We start from the raw sequence: 25165 nt of genomic DNA, 5'->3' as shown, positions 1-25165 counted from the left end.
TTAGATTAGGAAAATTAATTTAATTCTGGAATGCATATGAACATGGCCTCAGGCATTGAGGGCCTCCTAGAACGGCCTTCACCAACCTGGTGCCCTCCAGATGTTTTGGACAAGGTGGGGCTGATGGGAGCTGTAGTCCTAGAGCATTCATAGAATTGAGCAACCTGCCGGCTAAGAGTCCTATGCTGAGCATCATCCCTCCCTTTTCCCCATGTCAGTGTGAATATCTCTAGTCACCCACTCCCCACGGGTAAATGTTTTGCAGCAAACCCTGAAGGACTCCTCTGCCCCAATTACTACATTTCATTACCAGTTTTCAACATCCTAATAGTTCCCACAGCAACCAGCCATGCTGCAAACACGTGGGAGAAAACTGGAAGAGACAGATGGGATTCCTTCTAGGCTTCTGTAGCCTCAGATGTACTATTATGACCCACTTTCTGGTTGCTCAATTTCCAGAGGAGGAGGTATGCAAATACACAGGTGTAACAGGCAAACAGGCGCCTATCCTGGGGAAAACTTTTTGGTCTAAAGCCACTCAGGTGAAGAAAGCTGCCCTTCTGAAAAGTCTCCATTCCACACTAACACAGGCATTAATGAACACAACAAAAATACTAACAATAACTCAACATTATTAAAGCCCTATCATTTTTTTGCCTTTGCACTTTGGAGCATTTGTGTTGTTCTTACAGGCTTTGTTTCTGCATGCTGAAGGGGTTTTGTACAGGTTTTCACTGCATACAAAACTATTGTGCTAATGTTATTAAGGGTTCCTACGTATCCTTTTTAAAGAAATAAACGAGGACCCTTTTTAGAGCACTTGGCTTTATCATATATAATATATTGTGTTCAGCACATGCCTCAACACACCAGCTAATTCTAAAGTATCATACAGAAAGCTCTGCATTCAGACAGTAAACTCAGAAATTAGGGTCAGACTTCTGTGGACTCATCACAGAACCTGTTTCTTACCTGGTAGGAACTGGTCTCCCTTATTGTGGATGAAGAATGCAGGAAGCGATCGACCTCAGCAAACTGCAAGCATCCCCAGCTGTCTCCAGAGAACAGTGGGCTTGTGATCCTGGAGGTTGGCTGTGGCTCAGGGGCGATTGCTCTGAGTCTTCTGAAGAAGCTGCCTCATGTGAGTGAAATTTTCGTTTATGACAATAATGTTGAAAGACCTGCCCCTGCCCTGCTTCACTAGGAAACAAGGGATGGAAAGACGAGCCACTGCTTCCAAAAGTTTGCCACCTGAGGTCTAAAAGTCAAGAACAAACATCATATTCATTTATTAATTTTTTGCACCAGCAGCCTTGTAGCTCTGTGAGGGGAATAGGGGATCTCCTACCAGCTCTCAGCATGCCCAATAAACTACACTTCCCATGATTCTTTGGGAGAAGCCATATAAAAGTAGTATGAAACTGTTTTGAATGTATAGTGCAGAAGGGGGCTTAGAAAGAGCTCTGTTCCAAAGCATTACAGTGGCCTTGCTCATCTCAGTTGCTCCAAAGGACTTTTTTTTCCACCAGCTGTGCCCAAGAAATTATTTCATGTTTGCTTCTGTTGTGCTTGTTCCCTTTCTTTCTTAGAGCAGAGTCATTGCCACAGATAAATCACAAGCTGCTGTGAATCTCGCCAGGGAAAATGCAGCAAGGTAAGAGCACCCTCCCTATATATACTAATAGCCAACATTTTCTTTTTCTTTACCAATGTGTCTGACATTTGGTCAGTTTACTGGTGCTCTGTTCCTAATTTCAGGCAGTTTAAACAAAGCATCTGGGTTGTATAACCAAACATTTTTAATGGTCAGGATTTAAAACCGTGGGATGCAGTGTAAACAACTCTGCCGTAACTCTCCAAGCGCTATTGCACTTGTATATTAGAAAGCATTACTAAATCAACTATCATACAACCAACCTATAATTACTGGAGAAACTCGATCAGATTTTTTTAAAAAAATAAGGCAAGATTAAGAGCTTGGTTGTGAGAACCTGCTCCCTGACTGACTCCAGCTACAAAAGCTGAGGCAGCTGAACAAACTCTTGGGTTGGTGTATAGCTTAGTGGATTTTGTTGCTGTTGGTGTTGCCCCAGTTGTTTACAATGTTTTAAATTGTTTTTAACTGGTTTTTACCTTTTAAATTTGGGGGTTTCGTTGTTTTTAAAATAAGGGAGTAAGACATGCCTAGGAAGAGAAGAGCGGGGAATAACAGGGGTGACCCCAATCACAGTGATTCAGGGTAGAAGGGCAGGCCAGGTAAAGGGCAAATACCACAGGCAGTTAGTGGCTGTACTCTGTGCCAGCTCCTCCTCCAACCTGGCAGGTTGCGGTTGTCCTATCAGTCAGCCCCTGGCTCTGTGGCTCCTGTTGATGAATGCCTGGGGTGCTCTGAGTAAGACCCCTCTCATCCATGGTCTGATAATGGATGAGGAGGCTGATCTGGTCTGTATCACTGAGACCTGGGTGTGTGAGCAGGATGGAGGTGGTCCCACCCAGCTGTGCCCACCTGGGTTCTCAAGCATCAGGGCAGACTTGAGGGACAGGGAGGGCAAGTTGCTGTCATCCATAGAGATCCCATCTCTCTCTCTCTCTCCAGGCTCTCTGTCCAGTTTGGGGAAACTAGAATTGAGTTCCTGGCATTGGGCAGTCAGGACAGATTAGAGAGTCTGCTAGTTTACCACCATTTCCCAGCTGTTTCCTTGCCTAAGGTGACAGAACTGGTCTTGGAAGCTGTGTTGAGGACTCCCAGGACCACTGGTTTTGGAGGACTTCAACATTCATGCCAAGGCAACTGGCTCAGGACATCATTGCTGCCATGATTATCATGGAGCTGTCCCAACATGTCATTAGACCAACAGATAAGGCAAGCCACACTCTGGACCTTATTCTCTCAACTGAGCAGAAAAAGGGTGATCTGAAAGTGAATGATATTGACACCAGTCCCTTGTCACGGTCAGATTACTTTCTGTTGAAATTTAGGCTTTCAGCACCTTTCCCCCTCCGCAGAGGGGGAAATTAGCGCATGAAAAAGGGCCTCAGATGATGGACGCAGAATCTGTCATGGTTTATACAGGGAGAGGCGTCCTTAAGGTCCTTCTTTGTGTGTCTTCTCCATGAGAGGTCCAGGCCTTTTCTGCAGTGGCTCCCCTTCTGTTGAATGCTCTCCCCAGGGCCTTTTCTGCAGTGGCTCACCTGGTACCTTCATTACATATCTTTAGGCACCAGGCAAAAACATTTCTCTATAACCAGGCCTTTGGCCGATTAACATTCTACAAATCTGATTGTGGGCGGTGGGTTATTGGTTTGTTTTTGTTTTATTATGTATTTTGTGTTCTCATTTTGTATTTTTATGTTGTGAACCACCATGTGATCTTCAGAAGAAGAGCAGTATACAAATTCTTATTCTTATTCTTATTAATACATTGTTTAATTTTACCCAGGTTTTTAAATATAAACAAGCTTTACAGTATAAGACATGGGCTCGCTCTATCATCATGATCAAGTTACATTAATTACTGCAGAGTGAAGAGTGAAGAAAGGAACAATAAACATATGCCTTCCTTTTATTTCATAAGCGTTACCCTTTCTTAATTATGGCTTTGTTCTCTTCTGACAGCTAGAGACTTTACTTTATTCCCCTTCCTGTAGCACCCAGACCCATTTGGGATGTTTACACAGTAATTCAGAGATTGTGTTGTAATATCAGTAGATAACAATGGGTGCAACACAGTAGAGCTATCTCACAGGAGGAGTATTTTGATACCTGTGAATTTCTGATTAACAAGCATGACTACTTTTCCGCTGTGCTGGTGGGGGTGGGGGGAGAGGAATCCATTCAGAATGGCAGCAGAGTTGGGGGAAAGTTGAACCAACTAACAGGAGACAGTTGCATTAGTTTAGTTTAAGATCATGAAAAGTGCAGCTTGAAGGTGGAATCTCCGATATTCTGAGTTAGACTGCTGGGCCTCTTTTAGGCCACCACATTCTGCTCCAATTATTGCTGAGCTAGTCACAAGCATTTTTGCCCTCTAAAAAGGTCCCCTTCCCACTTCGGCTATTATTTACAAGTCTTCACAAAAAAAATTCAAGGGATCAGATAAGGGGTGAGTGGTTGGAGAAGAGCACAGCCCCTCTGCTTCAGTAATGGAGACAGCTTTCTCTCTCATCCTTGAGATTGAATATGCCCAGCTAGGCATGTCACAGCTATTGGTGCAAGTTGTAAGTCTTGGGGGCCTGTCAGCTCCTCACCACCATCTATTCACTTGCCCTCTACCTCTGACCCAGTCTGCACAATTTCCTAGAGCAGTGGTAGGGAGCCAATGGCATTTCAGATGTTTTGGGGCTCTCATCTGCCCCATACAGGGCAAGTGGAGGGTTCTGCTCCATCACTTCCCTACTTGCATACTTGAAGAGGACAATTAGACAGGTGACCGGGCAGGTAGGAACAGAACCGCTGTAGTCCAGTGCCTCCAAACTGCATCCCAGACAGTTGATCTAGGAAGAGACCATATTCAATGATATCAAAAGCTGCTGAGTGATCAAGTAAGAGTAACAGGGTTGCACTTCCCCTGCCACTTTCCCGATACAGTTCATCCATCAGGGTGACTAAGACTGATTCAGTCCCGAAATCAGGCCTAAACCAAGACTGAAGTGGATCCAAATAATCAGTGTCATCCAGGAGCACTTGCAGTAATAGAGATGACTGCAGCCTGTTGATGAGTTAATTATCAGAAGGGACTCCCTTATCCTACTGTAGATTATCCCTCTATTTCTAGAAAAGATATGCCCTCTGCAAATAGTTTTGCAAATTAAGACTATTAGTAATATTTGGTGGAGTAAATGAGTCCTAAAGGACTACAAATTTGTTTGCATAGTCTTGGAATGGTGTTTTCAGATTCTGAGTCATTTTTGTTCATTGCCCTGGTAAATCAGGCCAACCCAGAAATGAGTTGAAAAAGAGTCACCCATCCTGGTTCTCTGTTTACACTTTGGGGAGGAATGGTGATCTGTAGTATAAGTTGAGGTGGCTAAAGCACGTGTCCTTAGTTTGTATACACATTTCGTTGTCTCAGGATAATAACCCTGAGAAAATGAACACCACCACTGAAGCTTGTGGGTCTAAATTAGCCCACAGAGTAGATACGAGCTGCCTGTAGCAGAGCGGAGCCACCTGTTTCCCACACGTGGCTGTTTTCTTACAGGCTGCTGGTGAAAGAGGCACCAGCCACAGGATTTTCAGACTTCTAGATGTTATGTCAGGTGAACTATCTCCCAATCTGCTAGTGCTGGAGAATCTGATAAGGAGATGCGAGTAGGAAGCAAACATGGAGCTTTGCAAATTCACCTTTTCATTTTTACATTTTAATCTTGAGAGGCTGTCAAGGCCTGTCCCCCTGCAGCGGTTTTCCACAAGGCCACCGTATTAAGCCACGTTATCTTCCCATCTAAGCCAGTTGTGGGCTTGCTACACCTTTTAAGCGGCATGTTATAATGTTAGTGCTCCCCTGTGGGCAAATCTTGGGTAAGACCCATTCTCTGCTAATGAGTCCCACGCCCATATCTCCCAAAGGCATGTGATTGCAGACTGGTGGATTTTATTTTCTTTTTAGGGGCCCCTTTATTCCTAGTCAGGATTTGCCATGTGCTTATGATCCCTGTACTGAGAAACTTGGCCAGAGCCATGGGACTTGGCATCCCTTTCTTTCAGTTCCGAAATTCCACCACCAACTGTTGTTGCTTACCCACGTAAGGACTTGTCAAGCAACTGTTCTCTCAGCTTCCACTTACGTAATAACTATTCTGCAGAATGTTATACAGCTGCAAAATTTCGTTTTGTTTAATCACATTTCTGTTTTGCCCATCTTCAATGGCAGAGGTAGGCAAACATTTCTGTGGCTAAATTTCCCTGGCAGGGGTCCTAATTTGGTCTGTGAGGCCATTTACTCAACCCATGGTCACCTTCTCCACAACCGCTGCTATGCCCCACTATAAACAATATATACAATATATACAAACCCCACTATAGCAATGTTGCAGACACACGGTGGTGTTGAACATACCACAGCAGCAGCCAGGGTGTGGCGATTTCTGCTTTCTAACATCATAATATACTGCCAGCTAAACTTGGTGATTTAGTGGTATATTATGATGTTGGAAAGGAGATGGGGAGAAAGAAGGTACCGTATTTTTCGCCCTATAGGACGCACCGGTCCATAGGACGCACCTAGATTTTTTTTGGGGGGGGGAATAAAAGGGAAAAAAATTACCCCCCCCCAGGCACGGGGCTGGGGAGGGGGAAGTCTGAACTTCCCCCACCCCAGCCCCCAGAACAGGCAGCTCTCCGCAAGCCTTTGGAGGCCAGCGCGAAGTCGCTCCAGGTTCCCACAGCTTGCGGACAGCTGTGCGAAGCCTGCTCTGGGAGCTTGCGGGGCTGGGGGCAGGGGAAGCCCGAGCTTCCCCCGCCCCTAGAACGGGTCCCAGAGCGATCCCAAAGCTGCGTGCAGCTTCGCGATCGCTCTGGGAGCTTGCGGGGCTGGGGGCAGGGGAAGCCTGCCACCAGCCTCCAAACCACGTCGGGAGACAGCAGGATGGCGCGCTGCGCCTCCCCGCTGTCCCCCGACCTTGCGGGGCTGGCAGCAGGGAGAAGTGGGCTTCTCCCCGCCGCCAGCCTCCAAACCAGGTTGGGGAACAGTGGAATGGCGGCGTTCCGCCTCCCCGCTGTCCCCCGAGCTTGTGGGGCTCGCTCTCCAGGCTTCAGCGAAAGCCTGCATTCGCCCCATAGGACGCACACGCATTCCCCCTTCATTTTTGGAGGGGGAAAAGTGCGTCCTATAGGGCGAAAAATACGGTAATTGCCAGCCACGGAGACTGATAGTCTTTAGTTTTCTAATGACTTCCTACAGAGGAGGACTGCAGTGAGGAGTGCAAAATTCCTTGCTTAATCAAAGTTTTGCATAATTGATGGTTACACTAATAACATCTCTCTCTTTTTCTTTTGAGCTTGTGCCAAACAGAACCATAATAATTACTTCACAGTTTTCAGACTGAAAAACTGTGCTGTTGATTGTTGCAATTGTTTTCTTCATTAGATTGGATGTGATGGGTTTTAATGCCATTTTCAATTGTTACATTAAAAGATGATCTGTATCTCATGTATGATCTCTTCTCTAAAAGGTTACATCTGCAGGACAGGGTTAAGATCCTTCACCATGATGTGTCTTCAAGTAAGTTTCATATATGCAGTTGCTCATGTTAATTGGTACCAGGGGAAGGTCAAAGACAAGAGCCATTGTGTATTAAAATGCAGGAGTGCTAATTCTCACATGTCAGAAGTGACCTGCAGAACACAGTTGCCCTTTGCCATTTCTGTACATTCAACACTCTATCAGTATGTGGTACCCAAAATGCATCAATAATTTGCCCAGTTACCTCCGTCATATTTTGTATTCTGCTTATTATTCCTTTTAGTGCTCTCTTTTTTCAATTATTTTATTGATTTATTGCTTTTTTTTAATGTGTCATGAGCTTTTGTAAAAAAAAATAGCCCTGTACTGTATATTATTATTTTCAGTTGAAGAATGAGTTAAATGTGTTGAGCTGAGGCCTTATATGGCAGTACAGTACTTGCAATGCAGTGGCTTGCTGATTTTTGTAAACAATTTGAATGCTGAGGTAAGCAAACCTGGCTGCACTTCAGTAACCTTTTTCCTCCCCTGAAGAAAAAGTCCCTTTTTCAAATATGTCACTTTAAATGTCTTCACAAAATTCTGAAGCGGCCATTTTGCCAGATTTTTAAAACTTAACAGGTACGAGTCCCTGTCAGGGAAAAAGGCAGGATGTGAATAGACATAAAAATAACCAGAATTTGGCTTTTGAGAACTATAGGGCATTGGCATTCATGATGCTGGGAAACACTTTGTGTTATAAGGCTGCCATTATATAACCATTGGCATGTTTCAGCACCCAATATAGTGCTATGAAACCTGTGCTGCTATAGCTCCCTTCAGGTATTCTTTATTCCAAAATTGCCACAGCTTCATATGTTGTTCTTTATAATCTGGCCAGGTACAGCAGCAGCCCATGCGGGGAGCAGAGAGGCAGCAGTGCCCTCCCAGTGGACAGGAATAGAGGGGCAAGGCAGTGAGGCCAGGGAGTTCCAAGTTGGTGGTAGAGGCCTCTGCAGGGCTTCCACCAACCTGTAGCTTCCCTCAAACTTGCCACCATCTTTCCCAGTCCTGACAAGCAGGACACACTTATTGGGAGAGCACTACTGCTGCTTTTCACACCACTGTTTTAACAGTATACAGTTCCCTTAAGCATTGTTTTGCAGTTTATAAGTTTGGAAGGGTTTTCTAATTTTTTTTTTATTGTGGGGGGGACCGTGGTGTCATTTAGATGATCAGTGTAGGCCTTATAAGCTGCTGTTCAGTCTCTGGACCAAGTACTTCTCCTTCATCTTCTCTTTGTCAGAGGAGGGGAGGAGTGAGGAAGGAGTGCTTGACACCCTTGATATATGAACCATGGTTTATGAAGGCTGGATTACACATGTGATCCAGACCAACCTGCTAGTTATTCTGGCAGGTCGGGAGGGATAAACAAATACAATTTCGCAAGTTACCTTTGAGCCTGTTATTAGACCTAAAGTTTGTTTTGCTTTGCTTTTGTTTTTTGGTAAAGCTTTTTATAATTTTTATTTCATTCTATAATGTACAATTATAAGAGCAAGCAAAAATTAAATGGTGAAAAACAAAATTATAAAATAGGCACATAGAATGAGTAGTTGCACAGGATTTAAAAACAACAGACCCCAAGTTAGGACTGTCAACTCTAGTTCCAGATTTGCCAGGCTTGTCTTGAAAATGATGTTGCTGCTATATATGTCATAAAGGAATGCCAAACCATATAAAAAGTGTCTGGGAGTTCTAGTCCTTGCTGAAATCTCAAATTATATGTGATTTTCTCCATTATAGCTATATTCCAGAGTGAGCAGTACCAAGCGTCCAGTGCAAGTTTTTTGGCTGTTTTCCACTGAGTTGCAATTTGTGTTGCTAAGATTGTATATAATATCATTTCTTTTGACAATATGTATACATTGGTTGCATCAAAAATATTCAGTAGCATTAATTTTGGTGATATTTATCATTTCTGTCAACCTAACATTTGTTCTTATTCTTTCTTCAATGTAGGTTCTTGGGAATGCCTACTGCCCTGGGGTTTGATAGATACTATGATCAGTAATCCACCATACATTTTCCATGAAGACATGACTCAGTTGGCGGCAGAAATCCTCAGGTAGCCAGAAACCTCTCCCCTCTTTGTTCCTCACTACATTTCTGCCCCCCCGCCCGCCTTTTGCTCTTTGGTGAGGACTGCTGGCATTCTAAATCTATGATGTGGGGAGATCTTTGAGTTCAAAGGGGCTCTCGCCATTTTTTGAAGAGATAGCAGCAGCTGCTGGACCCCTTCCCCATCTCCCTGGCATGGTTCTGAGGTGTCATGACCTTTTCCATTTCCCTTGAAAGAATGGGCCATAGCTGAGTGATAGAGCACGTGATTTGCATTCATGAGGTTCCAGAATCAATCCCTGACATCTCCAGGTAGGGCCAGAAAAGATATTGCCTGAATGAAACCTTGGAGAGCTGCCACTGCCTGTCAGTAGCAAACATATATTTCAGACGGCCTTGTTTGTTTTGCTGCTGTGTGTAAAGCTAGGTAGTGCTTTCGTTTTTAGACCTTGTCTTTGGTTTCTAGATATGAGGATCTTGGTGCACTGGATGGAGGAAAGGATGGGATGAGTGTAATAAAACAGATTCTGAAATTGGCTTCATACGTCCTCAAGGATGGCAGGTAAGTTCTGGCTAATGCTGGCTGCTTCTTTTCCGACAATAAGGGAGCTTTGTTGCAGGGAACCGGGAATAAGACTTCCTGAGGGACACCATCTGCCACCACAGCTAAAATAATTTGGAGGAAGAGAATGACAGGAGTGTGCAAATGAGAGCAGTTTCTGTCTTTCCCAGTTCTCTTCCTTTTCTGTCTCAGGTTCAGAGATTGGGGATTGAGAAAAACTCCACAACTGAGGTGAGAAATCGTCCCTTGTTACCTATTCCCCTTGCTTAAAAATCAGTATAACCACCATTAGTATGTCTGAAAGTCACCAAGTTTTTTTTAAAAAAACATTCATGGCATGGCACAAATACAACATCCACTGCCCTGTTGCACACAGTGACCAGGGCAGAAGAGAGGGGAGGCAGACAGACTGCTATGTCCGCCTGGAGCAGGAGCAGCAGTCAGGTCCAGATCAGGCCTGGTGTCATCCCATGACAGCAGCCAGGCTGGCTCATCCCTATACCTAGAAAGTGCAATTTAGAGGGTTTCTTCTGTTGCCGCCAGTGCAGATCTTGTCAGGAGTGCTTTGGCATGCCCACATGTTTGGCAGGTGGGAGGGGGAGCTAGGCTCAGCATTCACTCCACAGAGAGTGGGTGGTAGAGGCCAGCAGGGGTGAAACAGGGGCACCTCCAAGCCCTAGCCCAGCACCTTTAAAGTACACCTCCAAATTTGCATTTTGGTGTGGAAACACCACGGGACTCCGTTTTACTGATAGGAGGAGGAATTAAACCCCCATGTGGTCTACAGCCCCCTGCCTAACCATTCGACCATCCTACCTGTGTCATTAATTCATTGGTTATTTTCAACAAACCATAAAGATATCAGCACCTTATATCTATTATTTGGCGCCTGAGCTGGTATGGAGAGAGAGAGAGAGAGAGAGAGAGAGATGGAGTTACAAAAATATAATTTAAAAAATAGTTGAAGGAATCACTGGAGCTGAGGAAGTTATATTAGGTGGCACTTGGGAAGTGATCCTAAGATATTATATTGCGATCATTTGGGGAAGTTCATTTGGGAACTTAAAGGCCAGCAGCCAGCTGCATCTCAAAATACCCTGCTGTGGCTGAGATGTTCCAATTTGTGGCTCTGTAGTTTTAAGAACACACCCATCCACCAGAAAACGTAGCGTTGCTGGCAAAGATCTCCATTAAGATAGATTGGGAGGAGAGAAACCACAGTACGTGTAATAAACAAGCGTGAGAAAGATCTCTTTAATGTTTGCTTCATTAGCCAGATTATTACAAGTCCAGTTTTAACTCAATCCTAGGAAACCACCCACAGCTTCCTTTCGCAACTACGATGTTTCAGTGGATTTCAAAATACTTGAAGAAAACCCCACAAATCACAAATAATTGAAAATGTCAGATAATATTTCTGGGTAGTGGTTGTGGAAAACTTGGACACCTCTCTGGAGGCTGAGAGTTCTCTCAGTGCCTCCAGTTACTTTTAGTGTACCAGATCAGGGAGAATTGGGGTATAGCAGTCAGCTCTGTGCTCTCTCAGTGGAGCACAGCTACTACAGTGGTACCTCGGGTTACAGACGCTTCAGGTTGCAGACGCTTCAGGTAACAGACTCCGCTAACCCAGAAATAGTACCTCGGGTTAAGAACTTTGCTTCAGGATGAGAACAGAAATCGCGCGGCGGCAGCAGGAGGCCCCATTAGCTAAAGTGGTACCTCAGGTTAAGAACAGTTTCAGGTTAAGAACAGACCTCCAGAACGAGTTAAGTTCTTAACCTGAGGTACCACTGTACAAAGGATGGTTAGTGGAACAGCCACCAGTGGAAGCGAATTGAACGATACATGTAGAGATCTGATCTGCGGTAAACAGCAGCAATGCCAGGGCTGTCCCTACCATTATGTAAGTGTGACGCACTTGGCTCAGACAAATGCTGGGAGGTGGGCAGCAGTGGCAGCTCCCCTGGCTGTTTTCCTACTGGGAGAGGGAAACTGTGTGTGCCCCCTTAACTAGCCTAAAGCCCTTAGTGGCAGGGTCCAATCTTCCTTTACTTAACTCCTGGCACCTTACAGGTCAAAAGTGTCGTCAGGCAGTGCTACTTGGACCAGCAGTGGTGGGCGAGGAAGCATTTCTCAGCCAGCCAGCCCTTTGCCTTCGCAGCACTATAGGAAGTAATACCCCAGAGGCCTCTGCATCACTTCCCTGTGCTATCTTGCCCTTTAGTGCTGGAAAGTGGAGGGGTAGCTTAGAAATCTCATGCAGCTCCCAGGTGCACAGCACCTAGGCTGTGCTTCTCAGTGCAGGGTTCCTGAGAGTCATGTCCCTTCTGAGCTGGGCCATGCCTTGGCCTTCCAGTCCCAGCACTAGATGAAGAATGGTGCCGAGAGAGGAAAACTCAGTACAAAAGCAAAAAAGGGGGAAATAATCCTTGACCACATAGCACTGAAACAAGAAGTTGGGAACTATTTAAATACCAATTTTACACAATAGGAACATACATAGAAAGCTGCCTTATGCTGAGTCAGACAGCTGATCCGTCTAGCTCAGTGTTTTCTACACTGACTGGCAAAAGTTCTCTGGGGTTTCAGCCGAAATTGTCAATTCTGGGGATTGAAGCTGGGGTTCAATCTGCAGTTGCTCTGAGCTACCGTCCTTCTCATCACTATTACAGTAACTAGGTCTCATTGGATTGTCATGTAACAAACACTTTATTGTTGTGTTAGGAAGGGTTTTCATTTTATTTTATGCATTTTAAATTAATTTAATTTTTGCATGCTGTGTCTAATATGTGTTTGCTGTTCCTGATGAATATACTGTACTTTGGGGAAACTGGATACTACATTGTCCTGATCAAAGTCAACTTTGTTCTGGCACCTCCTTCCCTGCTGTCCCTGTCCGAGCTTAAGGGAAAGGCTGCTTTATTGGCTCAGAGTACTCTAACCGAAGGGATGCGGGTGGCGCTGTGGGTTAATTTGCCTATCAGAAGGTCAGCGGTTCAAATCCCCGCGACGGGGTGAGCTCCCATTGCTTGGTCCCTGCTCCTGCCAACCTAGCAATTCGAAAGCACGTCAAAATGCAAGTAGATAAATAGGTACTGCTCCGGCAGGAAGGTAAACGGCGTTTCCGTACGCTGCTCTGGTTTGCCAGAAGCAGCTTAGTCATGCTGGCCACATGACCCGGAAGCTGTACGCCGGCTCCCTCGGCCAATAAAGCGAGATGAGCGCCGCAACCCCAGAGTCGGTCACGACTGGACCTAATGGTCAGGGGTCCTGTAATGGGAATTGGGGTTGCTTGTGCGTAAATTCCAAACTGCTCCCAGCTGTTGGGGTAGCTAAACCTTTCCCCGATTTGACAGCCCTTACAAGGCGACTGTCTCAGTCACTGGCAGAATCCGTCAGTGGGCGTTCCCTAAACTTCTTCCAACATAAAAGCTGTTTGACGCCAAGTCTCCTCCTAGCCTACCTGCGCGGAAGTCTCCTGCGCAGAGTGGGCGTGGCCAGCGGAGGTCCTGGGCTCTCCCCGCTGGACCCTGTGGAAGGGTCTTGGAGCCCTCTCTCCGAAGACCTTCCCTCCTCCCCTTCTTTCCTGGTGTCACGCCGATTTCCTTCCCCAATGGAAGTATTCTCCCTCTCCCTGCTGGTCCCTTCTGCATCATCGGAGAGCCCTACCTCCACTCTGGGCTCCGATGTCAGTTCCCTGACAGGTCCCTTTACCTTTTACTCTAACCGAAGGGAGGGTTAGCAGTGATGTAATGGTGGCAGTGACTGTATTGAAGAAGTTGATCATCTCTGGGCATAGAGAATTCTTCAAACAGCAGACTTCAATAAAGCACTAACCAAAAAGAGAGAAAAGTGTTTAAAGTCTTTTAGAACTTAGTATTTTTATTTTGTTTAATAATAAACAAAGTTTGTTAAGCTTAGATGAATAATTGGAAGGTGGCTAAATATTTCCAAGCAGTTTCTTGGGATGGGGAGGGAGAGAGCTGGGATGGCAGTGTTTTTCCCAGAGCATGAGAAAATGAAAACTGGTAGCACTTATATTGCTACATTCTTGTGGGTTTTAAAAAGGCACTGATGATTTAACAGCCAAAGAAAAGCAACTTGAAATCCCTCCTGCAAAGTTGGAGCGCAAATCTTGCCATCTCATACTCCAGGGTTTATAATATCATTTTTCATTGTTAACCTCAAAGCATAACCAGTGTTTCCTAGAATCTGTGGAGTTTTTGCTTTATTTTAGTTATTTATTAACTCCCCCCTCAAAAAAGGTGGAGGAGGAATTGAAGGAAAAACATTTTGAAGGTCACACGTGCCCATTTTGTGTGTGTAACTGGGCCTGGTTGATTCAGAGGGAATGTTCCGTGTGGGAAAGCTCTGAAAGAACTCACTGCCTAGGCTTGGCTCATTCTCCATCAGTTTATTATTTAGCCTGCAAAACTGCCATTGGCTGTGTTCAAGCTGAGAATCATTAGGGATGGGTTTGGGTATAGTCATTAAGATGTCTATCAGGGTGCACTAGAAACTTAGATTGTAAGATTCCTAGTCCAGTAGCAGAAAATAATTAGTTCTGGTGACAGGTGTGGAATCCTGAATCTCTGAATAGAAAATGTCCTCTGGGAACCAAACTACATGATATGTTAACTTCAGCCCTGCATTTCATGTATCTGGGTTAGTTCTTGTTAAACAGCAACCACAGCAGAGGTGGAATGCGAATCTGGACCCTTGGCGCAAGAGGAAAGGTTTGTAGTGCTTTGTCCTTTCACTGTCCTGAGGAAAATCCTATTATTTCCCCGAAGCACTTGTTTTTTCTTGGAGAAATTCTCTCCTGGTTTGTTTGTTTCTTAAAAACAAAAAACCCTCTTCCATTCCACTGCAGTCCCAATCCTGAATGCCTTCCCAACCACAACTGCTAATTAACAACAGCAGAAGGACGCATTAAATGCAATAATACACAGATAAAATACTGTGTGTTCTAGCCCTTGTTGCACTCAAGGACAGATTAATGCTTAATGCTCAGCATGAACAAATAACTGATTTGGCAGATAAGGAGGGGATTATGATTGTTAGGCATGTATGAATGATGCCCCCAGGATTCTTTCATAATACTAGAACTCAGATGATTCCATGACAATGAGTGGCAGTAGGCTCAGGACTGATGAAAGAAAATACTTTTTCACAATATGCATACCGTAGAGCAGCCATGTACAACACGTCAATCGCGAGCCCGCGGTCGACTGCCGGGTTGTCTCTGCTCAGTCGTGGGGCCTTTCTTTGCAACCTCAGATGCAGCAGCAGCCGCTGCCACTGCCAGTCTCCACAGCGATGCAACACTGAGCAGCACGAGGGCGAGTGGAGACAGAGGGAGGCACAAGGCACTATTGGTATCCCCATCAGCTGCAAGACTCCCTTTGACAGGAGAGAGAGAGAGAGAGAGAGAGAGAGAGAGAGAGGCTGACTCCATGTGAACTAATATAAATATATAGTTTGACTTTTCTCACTTGTTTAGTTACTTTTCCATCTAGTAACTATTTGGATCTGTCATAATGATATCCAAACATAACTACTGTATCTGTGAAATAAAGTTTATTTATTTATTTGTTTGTTTATTTATTTATTTAATAAACTGAGATGACTATGGAGGGTGGTAGATCACTGCCAGTTTTTGATACTTGTTGGTAGATTGCAGGCAACTTGAGGTTGGACGTGCCTGCCGTAGCGGATTAATTGCAACCAGAGATTCTGATAGCCTCCAACTTGGGGGAGGTCAGGCAGGTCCACCAATGGCTATCGGCAGTGCTTTTTTGTGTGGAAAAAAGAATGTGCTTCAGGCTAGCACGGAGTGTTACACACCCACCCAAAAGTACTGATTATCAGCCATAGCTGCTGAATATAGTTTTAAGTGCTTAGGGCAAAAGCAGACAGTGTCTTTCTCAATCTTGCTTTGCTTGATCTTGGCCCCTGTTTGGAGATGGTGTGTTGAACTTAATATACCATTGGTCAGATTCAGCACCAGCACTTCTTAGGTTCATAGAATTCTATTTTCTGGTCCCAAGTAACAGGTTTTTACCCCCTGCTCCACCAAAAGAATCCATCTGATACTGCTTGCGCCACCATTCCTTCAACACCATTGATTGCTTCAGTTTAAAGGAGTCATAGCATTCTTTCTCAATCACTATTAATTATATGCTGTCAGGTTAGGAACTGAAGTGCAGAAATAAGAAGTGAGTATTCAGATGAGGAGCCTGCATCAATTGGACTAGTCTGTATTGGACTTTATGGTAGCTTGAGGCTCCCAACTATCATGACCTAATTGAACTGGGCATGTGATTTCATCACGATTCACCCAGCTCTTAATTTAATCCATGCTCAACTTGCAGCCTCAAAGTTGCCAAAAACATTTGGAAGCTCAGTGTATTTGAGCAGTTGCACAAATCACTTCAGTGTGTGCTTAAAACTCTGTGCAGATCCACTAAACCCACATTCTCAACATGCCAATTTGATCATGTGAAGTGCCCTGTCTATTAGGAAGTTTTGATCAAGTTGGCTCATTCTCTTGCTTCTCTGCTTTCAGGAGTGTGTTTCTAGAAGTTGACCCCAGGCATCCAGAGATGGTGGAGAACTGGCTGTGCAGTCACCCCGACTTGCTTCTCTTTGTGTCTGCCACCCATAACGACTTTTGTGGAAAGTAAGAGCCTGTTTTACATTCATTCTTGTTCTACTGTCTACTAGAGTAGTTTCACAGAAGCGTAATGAGCACTGGCAAGTGTTGCCCCCTGCTTGGAATGCTGTGAGTCTCAGTGGAAAGATGCTCCAGCTCAGGGGTAGGCAACCTAAGACCCGGGGTCCGGATGCGGCCCAATTGCCCTCTCAATCCGGCCAGCGGACGGTCCGGGAATCAGCGTGTTTTTACATGAGTAAAATGTGTCCTTTCATTTAAAATGCATCTCTGGGTTATTTGCGGGGCCTGCCTGGTGTTTTTACATGAATAGAATGTGTCCTTTTATTTAAAATGCATCTCTGGGATATTTGTGGGGCATAGGAATTTGTTCTCCCCCCAAAAAATATAGTCTGGCCCACCACATGGTCTGAGGGACAGTGGACCAGCCCACAGCTGAAAAAGGTTGCTGACCCCTGCTCCAGCTGATGCGTATTCTGCTACAAAAGTTTGAGCCACATGTTTTTCTCCTTCCATGGCATGCATGCCATGGCAGGACGGCCTTTGGAAAAGAAATAACAGTTTTGAAATCCATTAATCACATGAAAAAACTCTATTCTCTTTCTGTCCTAATGCATTTTGGGCATCATGCCTAAGTAACTGAAGGTGAACACCACTTGTCACCTTCAGCTCTCCGCCAAAATAACTCAGGCATATCATGAATGTGCTTTAAACACTTCCTGTATCTGATGAAGTGGATTCATGGGAAAAGAGGTTTTCCCATGAGATATGTTCTTCTTCATTGTAGCCCTTGTGGTCTCTCTATGGGGGTCAATGCTGTGTTTTGTTGTCTTCCTATATAGGCCAAGGTTCCTGCATATCCAGAAACATGGGGGAGAAAACAACAGAAGATACTGAATGAGTTCTGTCATCCCAGCACAGCTGCCTTTAGTGTTAGTCAACACAGAAAAGAATCCTTCTGTTAGACCTCAGTGCTGCAATAGGGATGGGTGTCTGGAACCTGTATCAGTGAACTCTGACGGTATATTCTCAAACAGCCAGTAAGAACACTCCATGCTGGTGGACACTTCATTCAGGTGATCAGCAGGCCCCGTTGTGTGATAGATGTTATGTAAAGAAAGTTTTAAACTGTCAAACTATGATTCTATTATGTCAGGAGTGCTCTGGTGGTGTTTCCTGCTTGGCAGGGGGTTGGACTCGATGGCCCTTGTGGTCTCTTCCAACTCTGATTCTATGATTCTATGATTCAAACTGTCACACGATTGTTGCTGTTCTCACATGAGAGGTGTGTGCTCTGCATCCAACCTAGATGCATTTTCTCTCTCTTTCTTTCTTTCTGCCATGATTTTTGCCAGCAATTGGTTTTCAACAAGTGGAATAGTTCCACTTTCCAAATATGGTTAAGCAGATCATTGAAAGTAAAGCCCACACTGTGCTTGCATAAGCCTCACAAAAACAAATAGAAGTTTATATTGGTAAAATATGATAGGGTTCAACTTTGCATTAACAAAAGTCAAGGGGGCAAGTTTTCATATGTGAAGACCTTAAATTGATTGAACCTTCCAATGAATGTAAGAAGAACCTTGCTGGGCCAAGTCAAAGGCCCATCTAGTCCAGCCCCCTGTTCTCAAGGTGGCCAGCTTGATGCCTATGGGAAACTCGCAAGCAGGGCGTGAGTGAAACAGGACTCTCCCCACTTAGAATTCCCAGCAACTAGTGTGCAGAGGCATACTACCTGCAACAGCAGATGCAGAACATACCCTTCTAACCTCCTTATCCTCCATGAATTTGTGGAAATCTCATTTTAAGACATCCAGGTTGGTGGCCCATCACTGCATCTTTGGGGAGTGAAGCACACAGGTTGCTTATGAAGACTGGGTGAAAACTTGCTCCTGTTCCTCTTGATCTTTTAATCTGGAGTCTACCAGAAATATATAAGTACAGAGCAAGCCCAACCATGCGGGGCAAGACAACCAAAGCAATTACTTGGCAGGCAAACATTATGCTGTGTGTGATGCAAGAAGTGTGCTTGCCCCCAGGTTCCACTGGAATGTGGCAGCAGACGCCGGGGCAAAACATTTGGGTTTGCAGCAAAATGTCTGACCCAGCCCTGAATGAGCTGGTGTGTTAACTTACGAGATTTTGACCTCAGTGAATTTGAACCAAATTTAGACCTCTGCCTCTAGTTCAGATCCAAGTCCAGACTTGTTTATCCAGGGTTTTTGGTAGGGGAAAATTACTCATCCAGGAGGAATGTCTGGAGAAACAGGAGATGAATTTGCTGAAGGAAAGGACAAAAGTGCATGTATCAATAGTCAAGCTTCTTCCCTAAATGGAACCAGCTAGAAGATTTCGGACCGAATACGAACAGAAGGCACAAATGGGACAAAAAGAAATGTCCTGTGGCTTCTACTCAAAAGTTAGGTTTTGCAGTTTACTCTGGTTTGACTAAACATCTGGACAGAAACTTAAAGGAGGGCAGTCATAAGATCATCCTGGTTATTCTGGATTTAGTAAATGCTGGTTACATCCTTGCATCCATAAAAACTGCCCTCCAGTGTGCATTTTAAAGGTCATGTGACTGGTTAAGTGCCTCTTATGCTATACCACCCTACTGTGGGCTAAAGTTTGGTAAGGGATAGGATACCTCTTGCTTCCATGTGTATACAAGCAGGAACTCTACTGTTTCCCTACATCTTTTGTATGGGGTAAGTTCGAGTCTTTTTGCAGCCTCTGAGCACAGACAGGAATTCCTTTCCAGTCATCTTATAAGCTCTTTGAAAGAGCAGGTAGATACTGCCGCCTTACCTATCTTATTCACACAATTAGAATGGCTGAAGTGGACTAAGAGGCAACATTTCAGTGAATATTCTTGAGGACAGGCTCTTATTAGCTGTAACCCTGATACACACACACACACACACACACACACACACACACAAACTTGTTCAGGTTTTTTAGAGAGGATTTTCAGGCTACACAACTAGGGAGCACACACTAAACATGACATGCTCCTGTAGGATTGTTGAGAGGTATGCTAACTATTCTGTCCATCAGCTTTATAATTTCACACTCTGATGTAGTCATTAAACATGTTACTGCTGTATTTTTCAGTGTGCCTTTTAGGCTACGTTGTGCAAAATGGTACTCGGCTGGACTGACTCAGCATAGGATTGTACAGTTGAAAGGGACCATGAGGGTCATCTACTCCACCCCCTGCAATGCAGGAATTATTTGACCAATGCAGGGCTTGAATCCACAACACTGTGATTTCAGAGTCTCCTGCTGTACTGGCTGAGCTATCCCAGCATTATATCAGCGTTCCTAACTTCTTAAGCATTTTGAGAAAGCAACCTGAATTGCGATTATTAATCTCATTCTTTCCTGGCAACAGTCTTCAGAGGTCGATGACCATTTAGTCCTAATTTACAGTTGGGCACAATGCGGAAGAAACTGGCCTAAGGCTGCCCAGCAAGCTCATGGCTAAGAGGGAAATTGAACCCAAGTCCAACTGGTCCATGCTGCTATATGCCTATACTTACCTTCCCATTTTGTCTCCTTTTATAAAAGTTTGTGTTACAGTTTTTGAGCCAATGATCTTTAAGTTCACATGGCATGTGCTGACCTCCTCTTTAGGACACGAGGGGAGAAAATTGCCATTTTCTTTTGCATGAGTTTCTTTGCCAAAGTGTCCTGGTAGAGGAAGCGTGCCTTCTTCGGCACTGTGTGTGCCACAGCATCTAATACACGTTTAGCAAAACACTTCATCTCAGAAGCCTCTGAGAACATATTAACGTGGCAGGCTCCAAGGGGCCAGTGACACCCCAGGCCAAAGACTTCTCCCAAGAGGGGAGCTTCCACCATGGAAAGTCTGCAATTTGACAACCAGTTCACTAGAGAGTTTCTAATTGCTTCATAAAGCTGCGGGCAGGTAATATTACTGCTTTCCTCATTTTACATAATTGTATCATAATTTAATAGAACTCATTCCTAGTCAGTTGGCACATGTTTTCAATTCCTTGGAGCCTCAGCAAGGAGGGGGTGGGAGTGTTTTCCTTAAATGAAATTTGCAGAGGGCTGGGTTTTGTTTTCCCCCCTGAGGCTGCTGGTGGTTAGGTTTCTTTGGGGACAACGCACTGCATCTGACAATTTGAGCTTTCCTGGAAAAGTGTCTGGAAATAACATGGGCTTTGCCAGAGTACCAGGAGGTGGCGCAGCAATTCCAACTACAGGCCCATGGTGATCCTCTCCAGGAAGACCCTGATGTGGAGACGGGGCTGCTCTGTGATCTGTTACAGAGCCATCCATTCTGAAATGAAATGAAACTAGAAATAGAAGAAGAAGAAGAGTTTGGATTTGATATCCCGCCTTTCACTCCCTTTAAGGAGTCTCAAAGTGGCTAACATTCTCCTTTCCCTTCCTCCCCCACAACAAACACCCTGTGAGGTGAGTGGGGCTGAGAGACTTCAAGAAGTGTGACTAGCCCAAGGTCACCTAGCAGCTGCATGTGGAGGAGCGGAGACGCGAACCTGGTTCCCCAGATTACGAGACTACCGCTCTTAACCACTACACCACACTGAAACCACAACCTGATTGAAACCCGTGCAATGTTTGTGATTGCCTTTGCCATTACCTTCCATCTCCCCCAAAAATGGTGGAGACTCACAACACGGATCACCAAACTCTGTTTGCAGGCTGAGTAAGAGAAAAAGTCTTAAATCTCTGTATATGTGAAGTCGTCTTGGGAGCACAGCTTTCAGGCACAGATAGACATAGCCAACCAATTTGGTGGAGTGGATAGAGCATTTGGTTGGACCAGAGAGTCAAATCCTCCTTCAGCCAATAAGTCCACTGCTTGTCACCTTGACCTACCTCACATAATTGCTGAGAGTGAAAGGGGAATAATACTGGGCCTTTTCCCTTGAGCTCCTTGGAAGATGGCCAGTGTAACAAACAAGATCAGTAATAGTAGCCAACATGAACTGCACATGTTGAATAAGGGCCTCTTCTCCTTGCCACCTCACCACATGGTTGGTGATAAGGGGAGAGACCGAGTTGTGGGCACATATCACTATGCACAGGATTAAGCTTTTTTTTCTGCCACTCCAAAGATAAATGTGCCAAATCTGAAGCCTGTATGCATCATCTGCTTGGCATGGATTGGCAGCCAACATGGGCAAGCTTTTTCATCTAGCTGCCATATGCTAAAGTAGTTGAGAGGCAACCTGTTCCACACGGTTCAATGTATGAAAGCTGGTTAAGTGTGAGCAGAGCTGCAGGTGGGCTTAGCTATCTTCCATAGGCTGTGAATTGCTGCAGTCCTGGGCAGACTTTCTTTCCATACAGTGCTGAGGTGATTGCGATAATGGGCCATAAGTAGTGAATCATAAGATCGTCTGCTGTTTGTTTGTTTTTCCAAGGGGGGGGGAGCAAACTAGACATCTGTGTTTTATTTTCCAAGAAATATTTCTCTGATCCTTCTGCATTCTATGTGAGGCAAGTTTCTTTCCCAGAAGTGAAATTGACACTTCCTCCAAAGAAGTGAATGGATGTGCTTCAGCAAATACCTTGACTTCAGTTTGAGGTTTTTTAATTGAGGTTGATAGTTTTGCTCTTTGTCAAGTATCATGGTGCACTAAACTGTTGACTGATTTGTATTAGATTTCCTTTTTTAGAGGAGGGAGTTGGGTTATGACTCTCACTACCTACCTTAGGCTACATGTGATGGGTAAGTAGGCCTGATGCAATATGACAGGTAAACTGTGGGTAACTGTTTTTAACAACAATTATTGTTTGCTGCTCCATAACAAAAAGTTGTCCAGGACAGACTGATTTCTCCTGTTATTTGGACCAAATACTTTTCCACTGCCCTAAGAGCAATTGTGATTCAAACTTATTCTGAAACCCTCCACACAACCACATGTAGTTTTAACAATTACTGCATGAATCATTGTCAGCTGTTCAGATTTTGTTCCTGCCAGTGCTAAAAACACAACCTTTAGCAAAATATTCTTAGCCTGTGTTGGCTTCCAGTGTTGTTTTTGACATTAAGATAAAACCAAAAGGGGAATTTAGAGTGGCCCTCTTGCCACAACTTTTTAAAGCATTTTCTCTCTCTCTTGACAGCAGTGAGAAGACCACAACAGGAAAATGCAAATCATTGCATCTCACAATACTGAGAATGTCTACACACAATACTGAGAATGTCTACATCCTTTTCCGATATAGTGGTACCTTGGTTCTCGAACGTAATCCGTTCCAGAAGACCGTTTGACTTCTGAATTGTTCGAAAACCAAGGCACAAAGGGCTGGTTGCAAGTTCAATTGGAAAAACTGAAAAACACACAGCAGAAGCCATTCAATTTCTGAGGCACGTTCGAAAACGGAAGCAATTACTTCCAGGTTTTCGGTGTTCGAAAACTGAAACGTTTGGCTTCCGAGACGCTCGAAAACAGAGGTACCTCCTGCTTATATGAATCATATAAACAAACACAAACAAGGCATGCATTGCAGTTGGAATACAAGCACCAACAAACCTTGTCAGTCGTGTCACAGGCTTTAGGGGCCTTTTAGCTTTTTTTATGCTGCACACGATAAAATACGGCTACAAAAATTATATTTCTACCTTAAATCACTCTCTTCCCCTTCCTTAGGGAAAAGTGTCTAATTTCATTCTTGCAGCAATCCTCTGAAGTAAGGTAGGTTAAGAGTTGGGAAGTGACCAGATAATATCCAGTGGGCTTTATGGTCAACTAAGGATTTGAATCCATGTCTGTCCTGCCAGCTACTATATACGGCGCTCATCTCGCTTTCAAGCCGAGGGAGCCAGCGTTTGTCCACAGACAGTTTTCCGGGTCATGTGGCCAGCATGACTAAACCACTACTGGTGCATGGAGGACCGTGACAAGTGCCAGAGCGCACAGAAACGCCATTTACCTTCCCACCACAGCGGTACCTGTTTTTCTACTTGCACTGGTATACTTTCAAACTGCTAGGTTGGCGGCAGCTGCTGGTGGTAGCCTACTTGCAATGTGTGTCTCTAAGGCATTGCATCAGTCTTTACTATTCAAAACTGTTACATAGACTGGTATTGTCTGATACTAGCCTGTTGTCTAGAGATGTTGCTACACACTAATTTTAGTTTTGGGGAATCCTTGCTTCAGCCGTCACATTACAAGCTGTCACAGAGAGGGTGGGGAGAGAGAGATTAGAGTGTGTGAATAGGGTCTGTATGTGGCTTTGGCCTCACTTCCCTTTGGCATTGGCCCCACCTACCACTGCCCTATGGTTCCTGGAAGGTTGTCTACAAAGACATGTGGTCCTCAGGTTGAAAAGGTTGAACAGGGGGAATCCTGGCAGGGATGGCAGTGATGTGGTGCAGACTATGATGGTGTAGCCCAGTGACCAACTGAAGCCAAGACCTTACGAATGCAAAGTGTGTGTTTATCACTAAGTTACAATGGTCTCTTTTCAATAGAGCCCCAACAACTACAACCAACATTGGGTAGATGGTGGATGTTGGTCAAGCTTTCAGAGCCTACTTTATCGTCTGATCCACTCGTTCACCCAATATTCACCCCAGTTCTCTCACTCACTCACACATTCTACCTGAAGCCAGTGTTGACCTTGTGGCAAAACCATTTTATGGTATGAGATATTCTGTTTGTTATTTCCTCTGATACAGCACATCACCACAGAGCATCATTAAATAAAAGCTAGTTTAGCAAATCAATAATTAAAACAGAAAGTGTTTTGGCAGCAGAATAATTAAAAACAGAAAATATTTGTGGAAAGGAGTGCCATGTTCTCCCCATTCCGTCCTCCCCTTAGCTGTGCACAGCCGTGTGGCAGCATATGTCTGTGAAACGGACTGGATGATGGATCAGGAAAGGCAGCAGCTATCACTGAAGAGATCAAAAGGTCAGCAGCCAAGCATAAATGAGGAACCGAGAAAGCCCCAGCCCAGCAGTGTGTGAGAGAAAGAAGTGGGAGTCTAGGAAGAACTCATGATATTTAAACTTAGAAAATGTGTAATCTGAGATGCTGAGTATTGTATTGCTTTGTATTTATAATAATAATAGCCCTCCAAGCAGCTCAAGGTGGCATAATGGTTATGCCTCTCCCCATTACACCCTCACATTCAATCCTGTGGGGTACATTAGGCTGAGAGGTGATGACTGGCACCAAAACACCCAATGAACATCATGATTAAGTGTGGATCTGAACCCTCCTCTCTCAGGTCAACCAATCAGTTGATGCTTTGTTATATAGGCCTACCAGAAATCCCAGCTTTATGTCCAGTTTATGGCAGCCATTTTGTGACATTCTCTCAAAATTCCAAATGTGCCCCTGGGCCCAAAAAGGTCGGCATCCATTGTTCTATACGTCCAAATAGCCTGATATATTTGTAATTGGCAGAGAAGAGTGATCTGCCTGTTAGCATGTTGATTGATTGGTTCACACCAGTGCCTGACTGAGTATTCTGCAAATGTTGCAGTTGCTATGTGCAACTTAAACAGTTATTCAGTGTGCAGTATACTCCACTGTGCTAGGCCCCAGTAGCCCTGGGCTTTGGAGAGAGCGGATTCTTGCAAGAAGTACAGAACAGGCATGCAGCCTTCCTCAGACTCCTCTCTATTTGTTTCT

General features: G+C 44.6%; 1 protein-coding gene across 2 annotated transcripts in view; it reads left to right on the top strand.

The window, feature by feature from the left end:
• The window catches only part of HEMK1 (HemK methyltransferase 1, mitochondrial release factors N(5)-glutamine), a 55374-nt gene extending 31031 nt beyond the window's left edge, over positions 1-24343 (top strand). Inside the window, exons 5-12 of one of the 2 annotated variants that reach the window (XR_014545482.1) lie at positions 980-1141; positions 1590-1654; positions 7174-7223; positions 9186-9291; positions 9751-9846; positions 16415-16528; positions 17362-17595; positions 22646-24343. Coding sequence is in view for 1 of the 2 variants with exons in the window: in XM_083603526.1 (XP_083459652.1) it covers positions 980-1141; positions 1590-1654; positions 7174-7223; positions 9186-9291; positions 9751-9846; positions 16415-16528; positions 17362-17416 (648 nt within the window). In the remaining variant the exon portion in view is untranslated. Of the gene's footprint in view, positions 1-979; positions 1142-1589; positions 1655-7173; positions 7224-9185; positions 9292-9750; positions 9847-16414; positions 16529-17361; positions 17656-22645 lie in introns of those variants that run through there. The other variant, XM_083603526.1, reaches the window with a different exon arrangement.
• Positions 24344-25165: the final 822 nt, after the last annotated feature.

This window comes from Podarcis filfolensis (assembly GCF_964270895.1).
Source record: "Podarcis filfolensis genome assembly, chromosome: 2".
Taxonomy (NCBI): Eukaryota; Metazoa; Chordata; class Lepidosauria; order Squamata; family Lacertidae; genus Podarcis; species Podarcis filfolensis.
The sequence above is the reverse complement of the archived record's forward strand: the minus strand, read 5'-3'. Positions and strand labels throughout refer to the sequence as shown.